Genomic DNA, 26,592 nt, shown 5'->3' with positions numbered 1-26,592 from the left:
GGAAATAAGAAATCTACTAGAAACTGGACACTCATGGGTAGCTATACTTCAAGGGTTGGCAAACTTTTCTACAGGCTAGACAGTAAATATTTTAGGCTTTGTGGGTCACAAACCAAGTCTTTGTCACATATTCTTCTTTTAAAGATTTTATTTATTTGAGAGAGAGCACACGTGCAAGCGGGGAGGGGCAGGAGAGGGAGAAGCAGACCCCCTGCTAAGTGCAGAGCCCAACATGAAGCTCAATCCCAGGCCCCGGAGATCATGACCTGAGCCGAAGTCAGATGCTTAATCTACTGAGCCACCCAAGCACTGCACATATTTTTCTCTTATTATAAGTATTATTAAACCTTTTATGAATATAAGAACTATTCTTAGTTATAGGCTGTAGAAAATATGCCCTGGGCCATAGTTTGCCAACCCCTATTGTACTTCTTTTTTTTTTTTAAGATTATTTATTTATTCATGAGAGACACACAGAGAGAGGCAGAGACATAGGCAGAGGGAGAAGCAGACTCCCTACAGGGAGCCTGATGCGGGACTCAATCCCAGGACCCCAGGATCATGACCTGACCAAAGGCAGGCGCTCAACCACTGAGCTACCCAGACGTCTCCCTACTATACTTTGATGGAATATATCTAGGGGCCTCTTCTCTATCTTCTGCTTACAAAGAAACTGTGGGACGGACAAATCAGTAGAGGCCCACATCCAAGCAGAAAAGGAGGCTCTTACTATTCCACAACTAAAGATGTCCACTCGTTTTGTCAGCTGCCCCACTCTGATGAAATCTTCTGGCAGATATGCAGCTGAGGCCTGGAAAAGGTGAGTCTTCATCATGGTGTATTTTGACCTTTTGTTGTCAGAACACAGGTGAGTTATTGGATGAGCCAGCTTGGGGATGAAGTTTTGGTCAAGCAAAACATTGGAGCTGTGGAAAAGAAAGCAGAGAGGATTTCTTATTTTGAGCTGGACAAGAAGAGGTTGCCATGGAGACCCTTTCAGAATACGAATTCACAATAAGCAGCATCTGTCCCTGCAGGTTCAGAGTCACTTTAGACCTTCAGTCTGGATTTTCTGAGCCAGTTCTAACAAGGGAAAAGAGTGAGAACCCACTCCCACCTGCAAATAAGGATGGAGCTAAGATGAGTTGTGTTGCCCCAGGAATGGCATTTGGTGTATGGCCTTCCTGGCCCCCACAGATGGCAAACCCCCAGCAACCTCAGCTTGCCAGGCCCATGGGCTATGCAGGTGTGGTCCCTTCTGAAACTCTTCTGACCCCCAGCTCTGGCCCAACTAACCCAAGCCACCATCCCTTGTGACTGGTCCTGCCCAGATCATGGAGAATAGGAGGAGCAATAAAAACATTCTAGGACCTCTGGCATCTAACCTGTGGGAGTAAACACTCTCAGAAAGTACTTCAAAGGAAAAAACAAACAACAAACAGGAAAACAGCTAAGTTACATATGTAAAAATAACCCAATTGACCCTAAATAGTTGTTTAAAAAAGACTTCGGGGCGCCTGGCTGGTGCAATTGGTTAAGCATCCGACTCCTGGTTTTGGCTCAGGTTGTGATATCAGAGTCCTGGGATCAAGCCCCATGTCAGGCTCTGCACTCAGTACAGAGTTGGTTTGGGATTCTCTCCCTCACCCTCTGCCCCTCCTCACCTCAAATAGAGAAATACATCTTTTACAAAAAATCAACACTGGGACATCTGGGTGATTCAGTTGTTGAGCATCTGCCCTTGGCTCAGGTCATGATCCTGGGGCCAAGGGATCGAGTCCCGCATCAGGCTCCCTGCAGGGAACCTGCTTCTCCCTCTGCCTATGTCTCTGCCTCTCTCTGTGTATCTCTCATGAATAATTAAATAAATTTTTTAAAAAATAGACATCAGTTCCAGTATCCACTATTAGGAGTGGTAAATTATGGGCCAGTCCCTTCAATGGAAAACTAAAATGTCACTAAAAATAATGGCATGCAACATGAGAAAATATTTGCCTTATTTAAATAAAGGGGGAAGAGACAAAATATGAATTGGTAACAAGGTAATAGTGCTCCCTTAGGGCTAAGACATCTGTGTAGGCAGGGATTGAAGAAATGGAGGCCAGGTGATGAATCAGGGCACCAGGGCCAGAATGACCTCTCTCCCTTTCATTTCCTTTCTCACAATTACAATTGTTTGTGCAATCAAACAAAAATCAGGGAGAAACAAAGAGGACAGGGCTTCCATTTGCCAAAAAGAGAACTTTGAGGCAGTACAGTTCTATGGTTTCAATGTCAGTTTTGCCAGATTTTCTGATATCTTCTAGAATCTCTCCCCATGCTGCCAGTCCGCAGACAGGGCTCTCTTGATCTTGGGAGCATGGTGCTGAGACACTGGGCTGCACGCATACCCTGTAGGAAGCTTCCCTGACACAAGTTGCTTTTGCCAACAGATACATATACATAAGCAGGGGATGGGTCTCCAAGAAGACTCTGAGTGAGGAGCTCAAAATCCTAGGGGGCTTAACCCAAAGCTCAAGGACTGGGTCCAGACCAGCTGCTGGGTTGGGAGTAAAAGACCTCAGGAGTGTGGGGTACTCACTGGGAAATCACTTGGTGACAGGTGGGCAATGTGTGAGGGCAGCAGAAACACTGATTTCTGCAGGAATAAAAGAGAAAGAAAGAAGAGCCTCAAGGCAGGTGAGGTGGGGAGAGAGATCCAAAGAGAAGGGAGAGGAAGGGGCGGAGGAATGTGTGTGGCTTGGCCCTACAGCACAGGTCCAGCCTACTCCCCTCACCTCTTGACATTGCCGTGGATGATCCCCAAGCCATGCAGGTGCTCCACAGCACGAAGCAGCCCGGAGCAGATGCTGGCACGCTGGGGCCAGAGGAGGGGCTCCGAACCATCCTAAGTAAAAGGAAAAGGGGGAAAAACAGTCACACCTATGCCTTTTCAAAGTCCCAACGAGCTCCAGTCTCTCCTCCAGCCTTCACATCCTCTGCAACAGGGCTCGGCCGGCATGGTGTGCTGGCAGGGCACCACTTTTGACCTCAGAAGATCTAGTTGTATATCCCAGCTCACACATGCACTAGCTGTGTGACTTTAGAAAAGATACATAACGTCTCTGAGCCTTGGTTTCTTCTTCAGTTATAAAATGGAAATGTTAATCTCTGCTTCTTTATTTTTTTTAAAGATTTTATTTATTCATGAGAGACTCAGAGAGAGAGAAAGAGAGAGAGAGACATAGGCAGAGGGAGAAGCAGGCTCCATGCAGGGAGCCTAATATGGGACTCGATCCCCAGACCCTGGATCACGCCCTGAGCCAAAGGTAAGACGCTCAACCGCTGAGCCACCCAGGTGTCCCTCTATGCTTCTTTAGGATTGCTCTAAGGATTCCAGGAGGATATGGTATGGAGTATATAGTATATGAGTATACGGTATGCCCCTAGCATAGTCCCTGCCCCACAGTGGGTGCTCAGTAAACTGCAGCTATTTTTATCATGTCTATAGAGTGGCACGTCTAGAATTGGGTCCTCTAGGAGGGGATAGCTGAGAGAAGAGCTAAGGAGCTTGTGTTAGCACACCAAGCACATGGGCCTTATGCCGATTTTATGTGTATTTGGGAGATTTCATAGGGGCTGATGGGGATTGTGGGGTGAGCTAAAGCCCCCAGTATCCTCCAGGTGTTGCCACTGTTGTCCTAAGACTGAAACTCCAGGATCAGTCACAACTTATTTTTCAAGTCCCATCATAGATTCCACATCCTTGAAGAACTGGCTTTGCTAACAGATTTCTTTTCAAAAAGTCTGAAATCTAGGGATGGCTGGGTGGCTCAGTGGCTGAGCATCTGCCTTCGGCTCAGGTCGTGATCCCGGGGTCCTGGGATTGAGTCCCGCGTAAGGCTGCTTCTCCCACAGGGAGTCTGCTTCTCCCTCTGTCTGTGTCTCTGCCTCTCTCTCTCTCTCTCTCATGAATAAAAAAATCTTTAATAAAACAAAACAAAACAAAACTCTGAAATCTAGAGCCACAGAAACACTGTTTAAATTCCAGCCCTGACACTTGTCAGCTGTGTTCCTTTGGGCACGTCACTTTGCCTCTCTGTGCCAGAGACTCCTCTTTTAGAAAACAGGGGATACATCTTGAGTTGTAGCAAGGCCTTGAGGGGACATGTGTAAAGCTTTTATCATGGTGTCTCACACACCACAAGAGTGCAACAAATCTAACAATCATTATCATACCATGAGTAACTGCTTTGGTCTCTGTTATGGAAGCAGTAATTGTCTCGTGGAATAAGTGTTTCCCCTTATTTGAGGATTTTATGGGAAGGAGCTTTGTTTTTAAAACTGTAATTTTAATAGGTATGATACTCACATGCTATAATATGTGAAAGGTACAAAGGGGTATATAGCAAAAGTTTCTCTCCTGCCCTGTGCTCCAGCTACCTCATTCACTTCCACAGAGACAGCCAAGGCACCAGTTTTTTGTGTCTTTCCAGAAATAGCCCATAAATACACAAGCAAAAAGATATATAATAGAATAGCATGTTTAGCAAATAAAAATTTGCTTCCACTTCTGCATACTCTTTATCTCTTAATTATTTTTTTGTCCTATTGCATTGACTAGCACCTTCAGAACAATGTTAAATAAAATTAGTGTCATGAATACTTTTGCTCTTGACTTAAATGAGATGCCTCTTGTCAAATAATTTTTCAGCGGCAGCCTGGGTGGCTCAGCGGTTCAGCGCCTGCCTTCAGCCTGGGGTGTGATCCTGGAGTCCCGGGATCAAGTCCCATGTCAGGCTCCCTGCATGGAGCCTGCTTCTCTCTCTGCCTGTCACTCTGCCTCTCTCTCTCTCTCTCTCTCTCTCTCTCTCTCTCTGAGTGTATCATGAAAAAATAAAATCTTTAAAAAATTAAAAAATTAAAAAATAATTTTTCATAGGTTCTTATCTGAAGATGTTTAGCCAGATCTTATCAATCCCAGCCTAACTTCTCTCTGGACAGCCCCTCTCCCTTCTGGAAGTCCTTGAACCTTGAGTCCCTAACTGCGTGTTACCTGGTCCTAATCTCTGACCATGAACCAGCCCCTTACCTGACCCTGGAGTCTGTCCTGTAAAGAACCATTTGCCATGTATGGGTAGATCAAGATGTAAAGCTGATTTCCAGTGCAGAAGCCCAGCAGAGGTAAGATGTTGGGGTGGCAGCATCTGAAATCAAGTATGAGTACAGAGGTGAGGAGTCAGACAGAGAGAATAAACAAAGACTGCTCCACTTCCTCACCTCTCCACCTTTCTTCTACACCTTCTACCCCAGTGAGGCCATCAATGACTTCCCAGGTACCAAATGCTCTGACCCCTGAGGGTCCCAGCCCCAGGGTAGAGAGATGAAAACTGCCTGTCTTCAGTAAGCTTGAGGTCAAGGAGCTCAAATTTATCCTGCCTTGCTGCCTTGCAGCACATAATACCTAAACCATCCCATCTTCTGGAAACTTAAAAAGGCTTAAAAGTTAACAAACTTGCTCACAGTCACAACCAGTAAGCAGTGAAGGCAGGAGTAGATCGCAGGTCTGTTTGACTCTCAGGACTGGGTTCTTCCCTGAAATCCTCTTCTGCTAGGTTCTGAGTCACTGTTTCCTCCTGACTCTTCCTACATCTCTGATGGCTCTTTCTTGGCCCTTTTCACTATAATCCTCCTCCTTTGCCTTCCTCTGAAAGCTAAGTATCCTAGCTCAGCTCATCATCTTGTTTTAGAAGCTGTGTCTCCAGGTATCTCCCACCTCTATGAGGAATGCCCTCAAACCTCCCATTGCATCCCCTTCCCAAGCTCTAGACCTGAATGTCTACTTGCATCCTGATGCTCCAGGTGAACACCCTAGACTCAACAAGCCCCAAACCTGCTTCTGTGCCCAGTTGTTATCTCAGCAAAGGGTAACTTTGCAGTCTCCATGCAGTTTCCTGGAAACCTCCTTATCTCTCCCATCTAATTAGTCAGCACTCACCGTCATAAATAGCTTTCCAAAAGTCCCCTTCATTCCTCCTTCCTCTGCCTTGAGTCAGACCCTGATAGATGCTCCATGAGACTATTAGAATGGCCTCCTGCCCCAGCTCGCCTGCCCTCCTCCACTCCCTCGCCCCCCAGGCCATCCTACAGTACTTTTCACACTCTTGAGAGTCATTTACGCTCAGTCTCTCCTAGACCATAAACTTTCCCTAGGCAGGGGATATGTATTCATCCTAGAGCCAAAAAAAAAAAAAAAAAAAGCAAAAAAGCCTTGACAACTCGCATTTGTCCAATCAATGAATGGAGTGTCTGCCAAGTCCTGGAAGGCACTTTGCCAAAATGGAAAGGGGAATTATACTTTCATTTTTTATGAAATATGTGTGTGTTTATTCATACACACGTATGAATAGAGAAAACAGTAAAGAAAATATATCAAAATACTAACAGGAGTGGTTATTTGTAGGTGCTATGGAAAACAAGTGGTTTCTATTTTCTTATTTATGATATACTTTATTTCTTAAGATGCTCCACAATAATCATGCATTCCTCACTCAAGGCTGCATGCTGACAGAGGAAACCCAGCTTGCCAAGGTTGAATGACAGCTGGCATCCAGCACCTGACAGGTGCCCAATATGCCATTGTCAAATTCATCAGTCAGAGACGGCAGAGCCAGAACAAGTCTCCCCAGGTCCTTCCTGTTCTCTTTCCCAGTCCCCCACCAGCTCTGGGACAGGCAGGCTCACTTCCCTTCTCAGCCTCAGTTTCCCCTTCTGTAAAATGAGCGGGTTTGAGGATGACTTTTAAAGATCTTTATTACTCAAGACTTTATTGTACACTATCATACAAAAACAGCCATAGAGAATACAGAAATAATTACATGTGGCTGTATTCCAATGAAACTTTATTATGGACACTTAAATTTGAATTTCATGACTTTTCATGTGTCATGAAATACTCTTACTATTTTTTTTCAACCATTTGAAAATAGAGAACCCATTCTTAATAGACCATACAAACACAGGCACATCCAGATCTGGCCCATGAGTTATCATTTGCCAACTCCTGCTCCAGAACAATACCATTTTAAGGTGGATTTGCCATTACAGTTAGAAACAGTACATCTCTGCCCATCTCAAAACATGGGATAGAAACAGATTTCTTCCACCCTGGAAGGTAGGAGCTGGGCCAAGTAAACCAAGGTTCTTTGATAATTCTAATCTACACATATAAGTTGCTACACAGAAAAAGGATGGACTATGAAGCCAGACCAACCTAGATTCAAATTCCAGCTCTGCCACCTACTAGCTGGACGATCTTAGACAAGACACTTGGTCTCTCTGGGCCTCAATCTGCCCACATGCAAAACAGTGCTGATAACAGTAGCTATGTTACAAGGTTCTTATAAGGATTAAATGAATTTATACATATGGAGTACTTAAGATATGCCCAGCACACAGGAAGCATTATAGAAAGGGTAGCTGTCACCCTATCAAACAAATTATTTTCCAAAGGGGAAGCTCACCTATGACAAATTTGTACCTCTGCCTGGAAGAATTTTTCAATCGATCCTGGACCTGAGTAGGCTGTCTGTGGGAAAAGACAATGAAACATGAAAATCCAGCCTCACCCATACAGCCTCCACCCCCTTACAAGAAACCAAGAAGTGCTTGCCTCTCTGAGCTTCTTGAAGACGAATAGCGTGCCATGTTTTTGCCCTTTGTAGATGTCAGCAAAGTTCCCCTCACTGATTTTATAGTTTTGGTTGAAGTTATCAGTTGCTTGGACCACGTCTGTCTCACTCCAGAAAAGGCTGTCTCCAGCCAGGCTCAAAAGTGTTTCCTGCTTAGGAATAGAGGTGCTAAAGTCCTGGGAATGCAAGGAGAAGAGATGGAGAATAATATGGAAAATATTTTTTTCCCTACTGTCTCAGGGAATCTTAGATTATCAGAGCTAAAGGGGTGGAGAAGTTCATCTTGTCCAGTGAGGAGAAATAGGACATGGGTAGGACCAGCTCAAATCCCAGCTCTGCCTCTAACTAGCTCTCTGACCTTGGGTAAATAACCTCTCTGAGCCTGAATTTCCTCAGCAGCAAAAGTGAAGATATCAATAGTACTCTGGAGGGTAATCCTGAAGATGAACTAAAATGTGAATATTCCTGGCACATGGTTGGATTTTTCTGTTTTGTTTTTTTTCCCCCCAGTTTACAAAAGTGAGAACCACAGAGGTCAGGGAGCTAAGGTGAGGTCATGCAACCGGCCAATGGCTGAACTGGTGCCCCTGGTCCTATACATGGTGTACATGGCAGGAAGCAGGATCTAGGTTCACATAATCAAATGCAATTCTGTGTGAACTTATGAAAAGCAGCTTTATTTCAGTAATACTTTATTTCTGTGTACCTTTTTAAAAATAGGTGTACAAAAATAAAATGTACAACATTTTAAAGCTGTATATTATATATGCTTATAGACTATTTTAGAAAATTAGAGGGGAAGAAACCATCCATGATCCCATTACCCACTGAACTGCTATTAAAGTTTAACCCAGGGCAGCCTGGGTGGCTCAGCAGTTTAGAGCTGCCTTCAACCCAGGGGCTGATCCTGGAGACCCAGGATCAAGTCCCATGTCAGGCTCCCTGCATGGAGCCTGCTTCTCCCTCTGCCTGTGTCTCTGCCTTTCTCTCTCTCTCTCTCTCTCTCTCTCTCTCTCTCTCTAATGAATAAATAAATAAATAAAATCTTTAAAAATTGAAAAAAAATCTTTAAAAAAATTTTAAGTTTAACCCATTTCTTGTAAATTAGAAATACAAGATTTATTTTTAAAATTGGGATCATGCCATACACAGTTTTGATTTCTGGTGTTCTTACTTAACATTATACCATGATCATTCTCCCAATTATTAAATTGTCTTAGAAAATTATTAATTATTAAAAAACAAAACCCAAAACCCATGCTTAAGTGCCCATCTCCTCTATGGAAGAACTTCATTAACCAGACCCATATAGCATCGGCTTTTCCTCAAGGCACCCTGCCCAGGACACTTTTAGAGGCCCACAAAAACTTTTTGATTTCTTTTAAAGTCAGAAGAACAAAAATGAACTTTTAGAGTCAAAGAAAATGTTTTAATTTTTAATCCAGCTTGGATTGCATTCATGTTTGTGCCAATACAATTGTAAAATATAATCTTTAACTTTTTTTAATGAAGGAAAGAAAAGGCACATGAATGCAAAAGTGCCACAAAAGTCATATGTGGCTCTGGACCCAAGTCATTGAAAATTCAGGATAACAGGGTGCCTGGGTGGTTTAGTCAGTTAAGCATCTGATTTTGGCTCAGGTCATGATCCCAGGGTCCTGAGACAGAGCTCCGAATCAGGCTCCCTGCTCAGTGGGGAGCCTGCTTCTCCCTCTCCCCTTGTTTCTACGCCTGCTCATGCTCTTTCTCTGTCAAATAAATAAATAAAATCTTTTAAAAAAAGAAAATTCAAGATAACTCAGACATATTATGTGGAAAAAAGGTTAGAACAGAGGTGGTTTGTAAGCAAATGACTTAGTATAAATGTAACCAATATACTTTGCGGGCAGAAGGATGCTATGTATCAGCTCTCATTTAAACACAAATAATGGAAAATCTCATTACAAACATGTATTCATGTAAAGTGCACTGTCTCCAGTCACTCCCATCCCAAGCCTGGGCTTCACTAGCTTGCATTTAGTCTTAGAAGCTTAGAGTAATTCCATGACTCACCTTTCTCCTTCATTCCCCTAAACCCTAGCCTCCAAATTGGTTCCAATACATTGCTTTTTTTTTTTTTTTAATGTTTATTCATTTAAGTAATCTCCATACATAGGGCAGCCTGGGTGGCTCAGCAGTTTAGCACCGCCTTTGCCCAGGGTGTAATCCTGGAGACCTGGGATCGAGTCCCACATTGGGCTCCCTACGTGGAGCCTGCTTTTCCCTCTGCCTGTGTCTCTGCCTCTCTCCCCCCATCTCTCTGTGTCTCTCATGAATAAATAAATAAAATCTTTTTTAAAAACAAATAATCTCTATACACAATGTAGGGCTTGAACTCGCAACTCTGAGATCAAGAGCTGCAAGCTCTACTGACTGAGCCAGCCAGGTGCCCTAATACATTGCATTTTTGGGCAAGAACCACAAGCTGGGGGGAGTGGGGATCACTTGGGGGTGGGGTTTACCTTTGAATTAGATGAAACAGGAACATCGCTTTTTAAGGAATGAGGGGCATCTGCAGAAGGAGGTAGGAGGTTGGTTCTGGCTGGAGCAGGCCCTGGAAAGGAGGGCTCATGGGTCTGGCCATGTCCTGGAAAGGAGTAAGACAGGAGGGGTCCTCAACCAGTTCCCACACCAGTTTCTCAGTCACTCTACAAACACAACACCTGCTACTTCCTGACACCCCCAGCTGCCAGCCTGCACGCTCCTCTCTAGTTACCTCAGTGATGCTCTATGACAGCCCCATCCCTGGGCTGTTTTTTTTTTTTTTTTTTAAGATTTTATTCATTCATTCATGAGACACACACACAGAGAGAGAGAGAGAGGCAGAGACACAGGCAGAGGGAGAAGCAGGCTCCATGCAGGGAGCCCAACGCGGGACTCAATCCCAGGTCTCCAGGATCACACCCCAGGCTGCAGGCAGCGCCAAACCGCTGTGTCACTAGGGGCTGCCCCTTGGGCTGGTTCTATATATGATTCCCATTTGGCGGGTAAAGAAATGGAAGCACTGCAGGTAGTAGCTACTTGCCTAGAGCCGCACACCCAATAAGGGGCAGAGCCACAATTCAAATGGGAATCCATGGGATTTCCAAACCCTGCATGTCCCACCTCCCACACAAGGAGCAGTGAAGGACACAGGTGATCAGCTATGGAGCCCGTCTTCCAGAAAACTCCATCACAACAGCAATGAGAATGACCAGCCTCCAAGGGCGGAGGCAGCAGAGGTCACCAAAGCAGGTTGGGAGGCCAAGGAGGGTTTCATAGAGGATTTTAAAAAGTGGATCTGAGGTCAGAGGGTATTGGGGAAGTAGGGCTGGCTGTGTGAAGGTATGAGTGGGCAAGCCCCAGCACACATAAAGTACTCCAGGCACGCTTAGTTAACTAACACTGACGTCACTCTAAATGAGCCACCTTGTGAAGTCATTTAAGCCTCACAACTATCTCAGTAGATCATATTCTCTTTTACCATCTGTAAAGCTGAGGCAGAGAGAGGTAAAGTAACCTTTCCAAGGGCACACAGCCAGTGGCTCTGGAATCCACGCCTTTTTTTTTTAAGTGGGTTCCACAGAGGGCACCTAATGTGGGGCATGGAGCCCAACTAGGGGCTTGAGATCAAGATCTGAGCCGAGATCAAGAGTCAGATGCTTAACCCACTGAGCCACCCAGGTGATCCTGAAGTCTGCACTCTTAATCCCTTTGTGAATGAAGAAGATTCAGGAGAGAGAAGGCTTGAGGAGTAGCTTGGGGTCAGGTAAAAGCCAGGTTAAAAAGGGGACATTTCTTCACTGGGCACCACAAAAAAAATTAACCTGAACACTAATGAGGCACCCTGGAGTTGGATGAGTTGGAGCAGATGCAAGCCAGGGATGAGACAGGAGGAGGGATGAGCTGCGGTGACGGATCCACACAGGAGCAGGCCTCAGCCAGAAGCCAGAAGCTCCGGATGTCACCATCTGGAGACACCCAGGTGGCCCCGTGGCTGGGATGGCCTCCGAAGAACTGAGTGCCGGCCCTCCAAGGGAATCTGGCCTTGACATCGGGGTTACTGGCCCAATCCACCTGCTTCAAGTATTTCTGGTTTATAACATCAGGAAATGAGTGATTAATCTAGAACTTTGGCCATAAAAAAAAAAAACTTAATTCAGAAAACTGAAAATAGCACCATGAGGAAACTAAAATGGGGCTTACTTAACTATTAACCCAGGGAGTTGATAAAAACAAAGCTCAACTACCGCAGGCTCAGGCTCTGTCATCCCCACAGAGCCCAAGAGAGGGGGCACCCTAAGGCTCTTTCCCTGAGTCGTCTGCTGATGACCAGCTGCTGCTCCCAGACAGCGGACCACAAGCTCCACCACCCTCTCAGATCCACCCCACAAAAACCACCCATGCTGCCTAGGGGCTGCTCTTCTGGCTGGGTGTGGAGGGGAAAATGAGGGGAGACCCCGGGCCCTGATCTCCCTGAAGATTCCAAGTGAGCCTGCCCTAGACACCGCCCCCCCCAACCTTCTCACCCCCTCTCCTGGCTCCAGACCCTAAGCCTCCCCCAGCCCTGCCCAGCTCCTTTCCATTTTCTCTCAGGCATTTGTTCTGTGCAAATCCTTCTGGGAGTACCTGGGTGGCTCAGCAGTTGAGCATCTGCCTTCAGCTCAAGGTGTAATCCTGGAGTCCCAGGATTGAGTCCTTCATCAGGCTCCCCTCAGGGAGCCTGTTTCTCCCTTTGCCTGAGTCTCTGCCTGTCTCTCTCTGTCTCTCATGAATAAATAAATAAAATCTTTAAAAAAGAAGGAGGAGGAGGAGGAGGAGGAGGAGGAGGAGGAGGAGGAGAAACCTTCTGCCTCTCAGGTGACCCAGTCTAGTACAGGCCTCTGCTAGGGGGCCCGGGGACCATGCCTTGCAGAAAGGCTCCCTGCCACTGCTGCCTCTGCCCAGGCCCTGCCTTCTCTTGGCCTTAGCTTGGTACCCTTGGCCTGTGTCCCCAAACTGTGGTCATGTTCCTCCATCTCCTAATTGTTGGCCGTGGCTCTGTACTACCTCACGGTGAGTTACTTGATGTTTTTCTTTCAATCCACTTTAATTCACACACATTATATACTTAGCCTTAATTGAAACCCCTAGTTTCCTGGGCATAAGATATACATCTTTTCTAACATCTGTGTTCTCTTGTACCACTGGGAGCCCTCAAGTTCTGCCCTCACCCTGACCCTGGCCTTGCGGCAGGGCTCTCAGGGCACAGATGGTCCCTCTTCCTCTCCCGTTGCCCAGTGACTCTCAGGCCAGCACTGGTCTCGCATTAACCATGACTTTCAGGTCTGGATTGATGCCTGGGGTTCACCTGAGGGCTCTACTAGGCCTCTTGGGTTGGGAGGGTGGTCACTGAGGTCTGCTCTTGCGACATATGAGGGCTACTCATTGAAGGAGTGGCTCTTTATCCCTGTGGTTTGGGGAGAAAAAGGAATGGGATTTGAGCCAATACCACAAAGCTGACAAATCGGATAAGAACTAGACTTGCTTTGTAAATGCTTGGTGGAAGCCCTGGGTCTGGGAAGACACTCTTTACACATGTCCTTTCCAAATCACTCACCCTCCACGTGCCAAAACTTTCACTAAAAAAATATTTCCTACAACAATCTTTCTGGAATGTCTGCGTTACCAAGCAGAATACATTGCATCTCATTCTGCTGAGTGTCACTGAAGGCATGAGTAAAGTACATTAGAGAGGTGCTGCTTCTGATCTGAGGTTTCCTGCATCCTGTCCTGTGACTGGCACCAGTGGAGCTGCCTCTACAGCTTCCCCATGTCCTCTGTCAGTATCAGAGAGAAAGGGCCTTAAGTCCCGGCTCTTTTTTTTTTTTTTTTAAGATTTTATTTATTCATGAGAGAGAGAGAGAGAGAGAGAGAGAAGGCAGACACAGGCAGAGGGAGAAGCAGGCTCCATGCAGGGAGCCCGACATGGGACTGGATCCCTGGTTTCCAGGATCAGGCCCTGGGCTGAAGGCAGCACTAAACCGCTGAGCCACAAGGGCTGCCCCTGGCTCTTTCATTACTAAGATTTGAACCAGGGTGACCTGTGCTTCGTTTCTTTGAGCTTTCTCAAATGCAAAAAGAGCAGGAAAAGCCCACTCCTGGTAGAGTTGTTGTCTAGACAAAATAAGCGAGATGACAGTTAAAAAGCACAAAGATCAGTCTCTGGCACACAGGGTGTCCCAGAGCTGGTAAAACTATGCGCAGAATAAGAGATCCTGCCAGATAGCCCGACAACCTCTCCTATAGCTAAGACTTTGTGACAGGTACGTCGGCTACTAAAGCCCTATTATCTGAATTCCAGCTTTGTGAAGCTGTTTATTTATTTTTAAAGATTGTATTTATTTATTCATAAGAGACAGAGAGAAAGAGGCAGAGACATAGGCAGAGGGAGAAGCAGACTCCCTGTGGGTGAGCCATCCCAAGACCCTGGGATCATGACCTGGGCCAAAGGCAGACGCTCAACCACTGAGCCACCCAGGTGCCCTGTGAAGCTGTTTAATGAGTGGCTCACAACTCGTTGATGGCTTTCGTGCTCATGTATTCTCCTCCTCTGTGTCTCTCTCCCATTTCCTTCCCACCCACAAGGGAATCAGTACGTGCAGGGAGAGGTTACCATCTGGATTCAGGAGCAACTGCCCTGAGCTGGATCCTGGCCCTACCACTTTCTCAGCCATGAAGCTTCAGCAGGTGATGCAGCCTTCCCCAGCTGTCCAGGGGAGCAACAAGAGCCCCCACATCAGGGGAGCATCAGGGCAACTTGGTGGGGCACAAGAAGCTCTTGGGCCAGCAGCTCCCACATGGCAAGTGGCATCACTGCCACCTGTCTTCCCCTGCCGCCACTACCACCTCTGCATTTTCCACTCAAGCACAATAATCAGTCAGCCTGAACTTGGGGGCCCAACGGAATCTTAGCATTTCCCCAAGAGAAGATGGGGTTTGGGTTATTAGATTAAATTCATGATTAGTTTCTGTTTGGGCAAAGAGAGACAACCAGCTTCCTTCCTCCGTCTGTGGACTGTGTTTATTTATCATCTTGACTTGCTGGGGCAAATGTGCTCCCGAGGGCCATTCGGGCCTTGCCCAATGAAGTTGGACTTGCAGTCGCCTAGATAAGGAAGGCCAGACCAAGTTGTGACCTCTATCACCTCCTCCATCCGGGTCGCATTTCCCTAGAATTTCCCTGTTTTACTCTGATTCTTCCCTTTGGCCACCAGCCAGTATGACATTTGCTTTAGGATCACTTCCCCTTATCTCTAACTGCTGATCAAAGTTCTGCACTTATTTTTGTTTGCGTCTATCTCCCTGGTGGAAAATTAATTTCCCAGCTGCAACCTATCTGGGGAGTTGGGAACACTGCTAATACTAACATTTGATGAGCACCTACACGGTAGCAACAATGAGGTGTTTGATTCCTTACTACAACATACTGGCACAGGCTTTCATTACTGTGCTTGCTCTTTGATTTTTTTTGTTTCTTAAGATTTTATTTGTTCATTGAGAGAGATAGAGAGCACGCACTGCACAAATGCATGGATGCGGAGAGGGGCAGAGGAAGGAGAGAGAGAGTCAGATAGCAGACTCCACACAAAGCACAAAGTCCAACATGGGACTCGATCTCACAACCCCGAGATCATGACTCTAGCCAAAATCAGAGTCAGATACTTAACCAACTGAACCACCTAGGTGCTCCTGTGGCCACTTTTTTAAATGAAGAAACTGAGGTACAGAGAAGCTAAGTAATTCTCCATCTAGAAAGTGGGAAGTGGGACTCAGATACAGGTTTGTCTAATACAAAAACCCAGGCACACTCCTCTAGGCCAACCCTGACCCTGACTTCAGGGACAGCATCAATGAATGGAGATTTCTTGGATTTGAGACCTGCTGCTCAGCACTCAGGAGCCTACAGGGGAGCAGAAGGGAGGCCAGACCCCCGGGAAGAGGTGGTGAGAATGGACACGTGGGTGTGAATAGTAGTCCTCCCCAACCCTGCCTGCTACCCACCATCCCAGGGAAGCCACCTGCTGGCTGAGTCCTTCCATCACTTGGCAAACTGTCCTGAACCCTTCCATGGGCACAAGGGGATGAAAACAAATCTGAAATGGTCTGAAAGGCTGTGGGGTAGCAGTGTGTATGGTGTTAGGAACAGAGGCATTTAAATCACACTGCTCAGGGGTGCCTGGGTGGCTCAACAGTTTAGAACTGCCTTCAGCTCAGGGTGTGATCCTGGAGTCCCGGGATCCAGTCCCATGTCAGGCTCCCTGCATGGAGCCTGCTTCTCCCTCTGCCTGTGTCTCTGCCTCTCTCTCTCTCTCTCTCTGTGCCTCTCATGAATAAATAAATAAATAATCAATCAATCACACTGCTCAGGTGCTACTTCCTACTTGCGTGACCTTGAGCAAATCACTTCTCCTTTGGGTTCCTCAGGTGCGCTATAGAGCAACCAGCAGATCTGCGATGTGTGGAGGAGAGGAAGGTGGGGGAGGTGGCAGGCAGCACCTGTCAGACAGCACCCATGGCCAGGCTGAGAGGCCCAGGCCCTGGGGCTTGGAGAATGGACAGAGAAGTTATCAGGCTCCCAGGCAGAGGCAGGCAGCAGGACCAGCCCATGCTCGGGGTTTGGGAAACCACAGGGAAAATACCTAGGTCCCAGAGCATATGACCTTAGCAGGCTGTGTAACCCCTTCATGTTTCAGTTTCCTCATCTGTAAAATGGGGACGATCACAATACCTAACTTGGGCAGCCAACTGAGGATCACATAAGTCAGCATCTCTGACGTACTTAGAATGGTGTCTGGCCCAGAGAGAGCCCTCAATTACAGTTATCTTAATTTCTTTCTATAAAAATGATAATAAGTGGTATATATTCTGTTATCTGACTTTGGGGGGCTTTTAAAATTCACTATATTGCAAGCATGTTTCTGAGTACATACACACATCCGTAGCATTTTTAACAGTATTGTATTGTTCTGACCAACTGTCGTTAATTTTACCATCCCCATGGCTGTTTCCAATTTTTTGCTATTATATGCTGAGCTGACTATCCTGATAGATAAAACATTTCCTTAAATACACTTCCTTTAAATTAAAAAGTTAAATCTAATTTAAAATACCTGGGCCTGGAAAGTCGGCTGGCCTTACAGACGGCCCCTTCTCCTGTTCATCTTCCATGGTTCTTACAGAAGCTTCTAGGGGCCTTCCTGGCTTCACAGCTTCCGGAAAGTCTAGGAAGGAACACTTGATCTCAGGAACTGGTTTCCCTGACACAAGGTAGAAAGAAAGAAAGTTACTATTATTCAGTGAATTGAGATAGTCATGAAGAGGCTGGGTCTGGGGGCACCTGGATAGCTCAGTAGTTGAGCATCAGGCTCAGGGCATGATACTGGGGTCCTGGGATCGAGTCCTGCATCAGGCTCCCTGCATGGAGCCTGCTTCTCCCTCTGCCTGTATCAATGCCTCTCTGCTATGTCTCTCACGAATAAAAAAATAAAATATTAAAAAAAAAAAGAGGCTGGGTCTGCAAGTCAGAGACCTGGGCTCATTCCTGGCTCTGCCTCGAATTCACTTGTGGCCTCTGACTTCTTTCCCTCCCAGCCTCGGCCTCTCTGTGTATGTAGAAGGGGGACACGACAATCTCCTGTGATTGGTCCAGCTCTGACATTGAGTCACACAAAACTGCCTTCCGATCCGACCAGCTGTGTGACCTCAGACAAGGCACTCTCCTTCTCTGAGCCTGTATCCTCACCTATAAAATGGAGAGGGTGATAATGATAGCATCTGTGTGCCTACCTCCCAGGGCTGTTGAGACGAAGGCAATGGGAACACAGACGCAAAAGGGCTTTGTAGACGAATGTTTCCTGAACACAAGGAAGTTAAAGCTACTCACCCCACTGAATCCCTAGTGGAGGCCCTAAACATAAAAGTCTGGCAGTCCTATAGCTTCCCCTTCTGCTGGCAGTGGAACCATGTGCATCCTTCCCCATCTTACAGATGGGACCCCTGCAAACAGTGGCCATGCCAGCTTCAGTGCCAAGCATGCCAGGCCCCACTGTGCATCCTTCACATCCTCACAAGCTGTTTGCAATTTCATCCCTATTTAAAAATGCGGAAACTGAGGCCTGAGCAGGTTAAGTGGCTCACCAAAAATCACATGGCCTAGGCAGGCAGGACTGGCTGGAGAAGCCTGGGTGGAAGTCCCCTGGTTCTTGAGAGGAATCCCTTTCCCCTTTGCACCAACGTGGAAACCCTGAAGCTGCTGTGAGGGTGTATTTACACCAGCTCCCAACCAGCTTCTCAGAGCCTGCACTCTGTGATACAGCTTCCTCTCGCCTCCACCTCCCCTGTCCTGGCGTTGTCTCCCCCCGTCGGCAGCTGCCTCCAGCTGGAGCAGCCTCCAGACCTTCCCCAGGTCACATCCTGCTAAAACACAAGTCTTGCCTCATCACTTCCCCATTTAAAGGCTTTATGACCTCACACTGTCCAGATGAAGTACATACTCTTCTTCCTCCCAATCCTTGTATCTCCCCATTACCTTCCAGACCAAACCCAAATTCTACAGCCCTGCATTCCAGGCCCTTCACCCTCTGGTGGTCTGGGGTGGATTCATATTTGAGAACCATAAAATCAGGGACACTGAAATCCTGGGGAAAGCTTCCGACTTGCTCACACATGCGTCAGGTGGGCCTAGGATACAACATCTCCAGCCTTTGAGTCTCCCTCTGGTAGCAATTCCTCTGACAGATGAACTGTGTCTCTCTCTAAACAAAACCGATTGTTACCAAAGGGCCATGTTTTTCACACCCAAACTTTGCAACTAGAACAATAACACCTAAAAATGCACGGCACTATGCTTGTATGGAACCACACAGATTGTCTGATCTTCATGACAACCTCTGGCAGCTAACAGAATTGTCTGCCTTTTATTTTTAAGCACACTGAGGTTCAGATAGGTGAAATGATCTGTCCCCAAACAACTGATAAAGATTCAGACCCAGGGCTGGTTTCACCGCCCCCACTGGACTCAGCAGGAGTACTGAGACACCACTGTTGTGTCCCCCATCCAGCCCCCCGGGTCCCCTCTGTAGCCACCACCCAGGGGCTGCCTGCACAAAGCAGGAGGGAAGGGTGGGAACGTGGGAAGAAAGGCTACAGGGAATGCACAAAATTAGTTGAGGAGGCTGAGTGCAGGATGATGGGTGGCTTTCTACTTTCCTGATAATGACATGTTATTCTCTTGAATAAAATTATCTTTAAAAAAAAAAAGATTTTATTTATTGGGCACCTGGGTGGCTCCTTGGTTGAGCATCTATCTGCCTTTGGCTCAGGGTGTGATCCTGGGGTCCTGGGATCAATTCCCCCATTGGGCTCCCCACAGGCAGCCTGCGTCTCCCTCTGCCTATGTCTCTGGCTCTGTGTCTCTCATGAATAAATAAATAAAATCTTTAAAAGAATATACGATCTTAAAAAAAAAAAGGGGGTAGCAGAGCTGAGCTCTTTAGAATTCAGGCTCTGCAATGGAAACCAACTCCATCACCTCCCAAGTCTATTGATTTCATGCCCCCTTTCATGAGAACTAAGGGACACAATGCGTATCACCTGCTTAGCTCCATGCACAGGAATGTCATTGGTATCTATTATGATTTTTAAACATTGGTTATCTCTTTAATAGCTCACGTATTGAATGTAAGGAGAATAGGATGGGAGTCTTTCAGTTTTCATTTAACACAACTCTGAATCATTCACACTTTAAAAAAATTTTAATAAAAAAAAAAAATTTTAATATATATATTTTTTTATTGTGATAAAATACACACGACATAAAATTTACCACCTAGGCCATTTTTAAGTCCACAATTCAGTGGCATTAGGCCATTCACACTGTTGTACAACCATCCTCGCCATTCACCTCCAGAACCCTTTCGATTTCCCAAACTGAACTCTGTCTCCATTAAAAACCAACTTCTCAAAAAAAAAAAAAAAAAAAAAAAAAAAAAACAACTTCTCATCCCTTTCCTCTGCATCCCCTAGAGCCCATCATTCTACTTTCTGTGTCTAGAAATGAGACTGCTCCTTTAAGTTTTTTAACTTGTGTGGGTGGGTTTTTTTCACTTTAATAGCAACTGAAAAGATGTGTCTATCCATTGACGGAAAGGCATTATTAATACACCGTTGATCTCTCTCTCATGAATAACTAAATAAAGTCTTAAAAAAAAAAACCTCTAAAAAAATACACCGTTGAGCGACAATAGAGTTTACGGACTATGTAACCAGTTTCCTGTAAAATACATGTAAAAGTATAGAAGACAGGATGCCTGGGTGGCTCAGTGGTGAGTGTCTGCCGTTGGCTCAGGGCATGATCCTGGGATCAAGTCCCACATCGGGCTTCCTATGGGGGGGAGCCTGCTTCTCCCTCTGCCTGTCTCTGTCTCTGTCTCTCTCTCTGAGTCTCTCATGAATAAATAAACCTTTAAAAAAAAGTATAGAAGACATCTGTGTATGCAGAGACAAAGGTGAAGAACATACACAAAATGTGAACAGCGATTATTTCTGGATAGCATGATTAGCAATAATCTTACATTATGGGGTTGGTTGGTTTTCTGTTTATGCACATTGTAGAATTTTTCAACAATGATCAAAAAAAAAAAAAAAACAATGATCACACATTGGTTGCAAAGTAAAGTATGTTTCCTAAGAGGAAAAAAAAATCAGGAAGTCAGCTAGCTAGCTACAATAATGACTAGAACTGAGTCTTCCAAGCTAGAGTGAGAAGCTGTTCACACTAGAGAATCCATCTGACCCAGATTAGCAAGCAGGCGATCTCTACATTCGGATCTGACTCACTTCTGCTTTTGCCACCCACTGTCTAAGATGTGTTCTTGATATCTTCACGAGTATTCTCACCACAACCCTGAAAGTAGCAAGAAAGGAATCCGTGGTTCAGGGAGATGAGGGGACCCACCTGAAGAGGAAGGTAGAAGAAAGGAGTACTGAGGCAGGAAGAAGGGGAAGCCAGGGCTGCAGGCAGGACTCTCACCCACAACAGGAGAACACCAGCTTCATTCCCTCCCATCTGGGGTCTCCAGGCACTCAGAAGGTTGTTCATGGGCCAGGCTGCCCCACCCGACCCCCCAGGCTGAGCCCCTCCTGGCCCAAACTGAGAGCCTAGAAATGGGGGGTTCCTCCCCAGCAGCAGCCATGTAGGTGGGACCCATGGAGTCCCACGCCTTTGCCTTCTGTGATACCACCACGCTCATTCCACAGGCCCTTGTGCAAAGTGACACGGTAAACGATCGCTGGCTGTGAATGTGAATTGGTGACCAGAGTGGGGACAGAGCCACCTGCTTCCAGCTGGTGAAGCTGGAAGCCTACGACTTCCTACATAACCAACAAGAGGAGAGGCTCCCAGCTGTCTGCCTTCCTGAGGGTCCCGCCTGCACCCCGGGCTGTCTGCGGCCCCAGAAGCAGCACTGCTTCCCCTCGTCTGAGGCCCAGCTGAGCCTGGTTTCCTCATTGTCAGCAGTGGGGGGAGGGTGAACATCCTGGCCTGACCTCACAGCAGCATCCTATTGCTGGCGACTTTTTTAACTTCTCTTCTTGCACAAATCTTCACCTGTCAGGATGTATCTGGAACAGAGACCATCAGCCCATCAGTGGCTGACCTCTATGGCCTCCACCCATGTGGGACATTCTTTAATGTTTTCGGGGGGATCCCTGGGTGGCTCAGCGGTTGAGCACCCCGCCTTTGGCCCAGGGCGTGATCCTGGAGACCCAGGATCGAGTCCCATGTCAGGCTCCTGCATGGAGCCTGCTTCTCCCTCTGCCTGAGTCTCTGCCTCTCTCTCTGTCTGTGTCTCTCATGAATAAATAAAATCTTTAAAAAAAAAAAAAAAAAGGGCTTCCTTATGTTTTCATCCTGAGGATAGTTCGGCTTTTCTCTGTTTTTCTTGTTCTTTCACAGTGACACGTGGTGGCCTACAGTGGGGGACCCACTCGGGAAGGAGAGAACTGTCCTGTGGCTGTCCTGCCAGCACATTCTGGCCTGGCACCCACCCTCCCATCTCCTCAACCCTTGAGGGCCAACCTGCCACAGGGGTCAGCTGACAGAGCCCCATGTCAGGCCCAGGGTGACAACATGATCACAAAGTTTAGTTTCCTGTGAAACCCCAGGCTCAGCATACTGTGGGTTTTCAGATGTGTTTCAGGTGCGGACAATAAATAGAGGGTGTAAACATGAAACATTTCCACTTCTCTTCTTGTGTTGCTGGTCCCAGATCCAAGCTGGAAGGTGGATGGCAGGCCGGGCTGGGCCTCCTTTCCCACCATCAAAACCAGGAAAGGGAGAAAACGTGGCTTCTCTACCTTTCATTCCTGGAAACCGGATCTCAAAGAGCCGGGCAGACAAGACACAATGCCCACTCTTTCAAGCTGCTACACCTGAGGGCTTATTAAAGTAAAAATAGAATATCGATGATAGGATGGGGCAAAGGAAGCCAGAACATTCACGAGGAAGGGTTGTCACAAACACTAAATTTCACCGCAGGTTTCCTGTCTGCCAACACAAGACTGGCAACCAGCTGGTTACGTCATTCCTACTTAGGGGCAGCCTCCTGCTCTTCCCCCACCCCCCAGGGATTATATTTTCAAAAATGATTCTAAACACTTAAAATTGATTCTGCAGCATCATGAGATCCAAAGATATAAATTGTAATCAAAGAGTGCCTGGGGGGCTCAGCAGTTGAGCATCTGCCTTGGCTCAGGGCGTGATCCCCGAGTCCTGGTATCGAGTCCTGGATCGGGCTCCCTGTATGGAGCCTGCCTCTCCCTCTGCCTGTGACTTTGCCTTTCTCTGTGTCTCTCATGAATAAATAAATAAATCTTAAAAAAAAAAAAAAAAAAAGAACAGAACCAAGCATAAATGTGGGGAAGCTCCCATCTATTTCTAAGTCCAGCCTCTACCATTCCCATCCCCGCCCAAGGGCAAGCTTCTTAACCCTAAGCATCATTTGTGGCTCTCTGTGGAGTCAGAGTAACGATAATCCCTCTGTCCCAGGATTGCCTCAGGACTCAGTGGGGCATAATATGTAAAGCAGCCAGCCCAAGGCCAGGGATGGGGCACAAACTGTGCAAATGGCCCTCCTCTACCCTCTCTCCTTGCCCAAAAGGCACACAGAAAGAACCTCTGATTTCCAGATTAGGGACTCTGAAGGAAGCATTTGGGGTAAATGGCTATCGTCAGCATTTTAACCCCTGGAATGGAAACTGTGACTCTCAGTAGACAGTGGCATGATCTCAAAAGGCACAGTGGATATGGGGCACAGTAATAGGGGAACCCAGCAGGAGGAGAGGCGGGACCAGCTTCCGCCTGCCTGTGCCATGGGCAGCCAACCCTGCCACACACAGGACAGGTAGCTTGAGGTTCTCTCAGCTCAGACCCCCAGGAATGGGGAGGGGATGCCAGTGATTAAAGTAACAGTTTTAGTGGCTGTGAGCAGTGAGAGGTTGACACATGGGTTCTCACAACAATGAAATCAGAGTCTGGATGTTTTTAATAGTTCCCCAGAGGAACTTTCCAGAGGGTCCAGAGGGATGAGTCTTGAGTTTCAGGCACCAGGTGACAGATATACCAGAGCCAGAGCATTTCTCTGTGTCCCCTTTGTGGTTCACAGTGGGTGACAGGCTGGATTCCTTTTTCTCTCTACTATTTCAGGATGTCCACACTCTCTCTAATAAGCAGAGTCACTTATGGCATGGAGCCAAATGATGAGCTCACAGCATTTCACATGCTTCCCATCAGTCGAGGGCAGGTTTACTGGCCAGGTAACCACTCTGCTTCATGTGACAAACGAGACGAAGACCTGACTCCTACAGAGTAGCCGTGAGGATGAAATAAGCAAGCGCTCAACAGTGATAACTATTCTTTAGTGTGTTTATTATCACCATCCCCAGCCCTGGATCAGGCTCTGTCCTAAGTGCTTTCTCATTTGCATGACCTTTTTTTTTCTTTTTAAAGAATTTACTTTTAAGTAATCTCTACATGCAACACGGGGCTTGAACTTACAATCCTGAGATCAAGAGCCACATGCTCCACTGACTGAGCCAGCCAGGAGCCCCTATGGGTGGCCTATTTAATTCACATTAATAGCTCTGGGAAAAAGGTTCAACTGCTACCTCTGTTTATATTCAAAACAAGTAAAACCTAGATTAGTTATCTTATTTATATTTTGCTTATCTAATGCCCTGCTTCCTTCAACTGAAAGGCTTATGCATACTGAGCCCTTGGGAGAGAGGCCTGGGGTCTCCTTCCCAGCTGCTCAGGGACACTGAACATTGTGGCAAACCCAGAAACCAAACACTAGAGCAGAGGGCACTCTAACTGCCAAGGTCTTTCCTCAGTGAGTACAATCTGGAAATCCCTCCCTCCCTTCGAAGCCCTCAAGATAGGCAGTGATGTAATATTTTTAGGTGCATTTTTACTCTTCAACTGACTCATGAGGTTGAAATGGATCCTTTTAGAACAAATAAAAGTGACTCAGACATAACTAAAGAATCCTGGTGCCAGCTGGCCATATCAGTGACAAACATAGCTTTCTGCATCCTCTTTTTTCCCTTCCCTTTTAGTCTCTGGGCTGGACCTTTCGGATATCCAAAGTCCAACTGACAAACACACACACACACACACACACACACACACACATACACATACACACATACACACACCTCAAAATTCTCAATTCAAGCTAGACTCAAAATTAGGAAAATATGAGGGAATGACCTCCTAATTGACCTTCCTAATTGCTCTATCTCTGGTTCTCCACTGGACCTGTACTCCACCAGCTACTAAAATGATTTACCCTTACTCACTCATTCATTCATTGTATTAGGGACCGGGGATGCCATCCATTATCAAAATGGACATGATCCCAACATTAAGCTAGTTAAATAAGAGATTTCTAATTATAAACTGGGAGAAGTTCTATGGTGAAAACTAACTCAACAGGGGGAGTAGTACCTTACAGACTTATTTACACAGTGTAGCCAGGGAAGGCTTCTGTGGGCAGATACCGTTTAAGCAGAGACTCAAAGGATGAGAAGGATTGGCCATGGGATGATGCAAGGCAGTTGGGGAGGGACCAGTTTTCTAAGAGAACCTATGCAAAGGTCCTGAGGCAGAACACAGCGTGGCATGCTCCTCAGATGAAGGATGACCCTAGTGGCTTAGCTGAGTGAATGCTAAGCCAGGAGTCTCCAGGGAATGAATGAAGGGGAAAGTGGCACAGATGAGAGAGCTGGGCAAGGGTTAGCCCATGAGAGACCTCGCAGGCCATCATTAGGTAGAGGCTTATCATAAACCCCCATGAATTGAAGTAACCTACAGGTGAGACATTGCTTACCAAAGAGTCCTTTGCTCCCTCTCACACCCAGCCTCCCTTGCAATTAAGCTGGGCCACATGACTGGTTCTGGCCAATGGACTTTAAGTGGAAATGCTATCATCACGTTCTGGACAAAACAATTAAGAGCCATGGAGCCTCTTTCAGGCCCCTCTTCCCCAGCCACACTGACCCTGAGAGCCACATGTTCCAGAAGCCAGAGCCAGCTACAAGAATGAAGGAGGCAGCACCGGACTTTGAGAAATCAATGTGCATTGTGTTGAACAACTGAGATTTCAGGGTTTATGTGTGACTGCAACATAACCTAGTCCTGGTTAACAAATGATCTCAATATGTGTTCAAAACTTACAACTCAGAGGAGCCTAGTTACACTAGCTTAGCACAGAGCAGGAGTTCAGGAAAGGGCAGCTCCTTTCTTTTTTAAAAATTTTATTTATTTATTTATGAGAAACAGAGAGAGAGAGAGAGAGAGAGAGAGGCAGAGACACAGGCAGAGGGAAAAGCAGACTCCATGCAGGGAGCCCAACGTGGGACTCAATCCCAGGTCTCCAGGATCACACCCTGGGCTAAAGGCAGTGCTAAACTGCTGAGCCACCCTGGTGGGCAGCTCCTTTCATTCCAGCTCTTACCTTCCCTCTCTAAAAAAACTGGGGACTGATTCAGATGCATTATACATACCCTCTGTTCATTCTCACACAACACCCCAAAAACCTCCAGTGAATAAAGCCTCGCTCTGTTCCAGTGGAGTAACTATAGTGTGGAAGAAAAGTCAGGTGACCTGTCCTGAGCCACACAGCACTAACTTCTTAAAAACCTCACCCTCTCTTGTTTTGCAGCTTCCCGGTTTATGAGAAAAAATAGGGCAATATGTGTACCTATTTTTCAGAGGGGAAAAGTGAGACCTGATGCCATTTAGTGACTTACCCAGTAGGGTTTAAGGTCAAGCAGGCCTGAGTCCCCATCCCAGCCCATTGCTTACTAGCAGTGTGGCTTTGGGCATGTTAGTTAATCTCTGAGCCTCAAGTTTCCACATTTATAAAATAGGGATAATAAGATTTGTGAGGTAAGATGCCTTCCTAGCACATATTAGGTGCTAAATACAGGTTATAACTAGAACCAGTTAGGTGGACTCCTGGCCTGTGGGGCCTTGGCTGCACACAGTGCCACCTCCGGGGCAATTCTCCAGTGGCCCGGAATCCTATCCCCGCATTCTCCTTCCCTAGCTTAGCAAGGGGTAGATATTGGGAAGCCTTCCAAGAAAGTAAACACATAAGCCTTGTCTGGCCCTTGCAACAGCTCGGGCTCTTCAGGAGAGAAAGAGATCACTCTCTTCCGTTTCACTTTAGGCAGCAGCCAAAAATTCCCCGCTCACTGAGAGCCCAGCTCCAGGAAGGAAATGACTCTGGTTGAGATGCCAAACCAAAAAGTTAGAAAACGTCAAGGTTGCACAACCAAATAACGAGGCTGTGTGAAAATT

At 46.6% G+C, this 26,592-nt stretch overlaps 1 protein-coding gene across 1 annotated transcript in view; it reads right to left on the bottom strand.

The window, feature by feature from the left end:
- Positions 1 to 26,592, bottom strand: part of IRAK2 (interleukin 1 receptor associated kinase 2) — a 61,600-nt gene that overhangs the window by 19,549 nt on the left and 15,459 nt on the right. Inside the window, exons 3-9 of the mRNA XM_041764268.1 lie at positions 16,841 to 16,987; positions 10,172 to 10,296; positions 7,652 to 7,846; positions 7,503 to 7,567; positions 5,072 to 5,186; positions 2,778 to 2,887; positions 731 to 926 (exon numbers count right to left, since the gene is read on the bottom strand). Of these exons, the coding sequence (XP_041620202.1) occupies positions 731 to 926; positions 2,778 to 2,887; positions 5,072 to 5,186; positions 7,503 to 7,567; positions 7,652 to 7,846; positions 10,172 to 10,296; positions 16,841 to 16,987 (953 nt within the window). The remainder of the gene's footprint in view (positions 1 to 730; positions 927 to 2,777; positions 2,888 to 5,071; positions 5,187 to 7,502; positions 7,568 to 7,651; positions 7,847 to 10,171; positions 10,297 to 16,840; positions 16,988 to 26,592) is intronic.

Source organism: Vulpes lagopus, chromosome 7, assembly GCF_018345385.1.
Source record: "Vulpes lagopus strain Blue_001 chromosome 7, ASM1834538v1, whole genome shotgun sequence".
In the NCBI taxonomy this organism is placed as follows: Eukaryota; Metazoa; Chordata; class Mammalia; order Carnivora; family Canidae; genus Vulpes; species Vulpes lagopus.
This window is presented reverse-complemented; position numbering and strand designations above follow the sequence as displayed.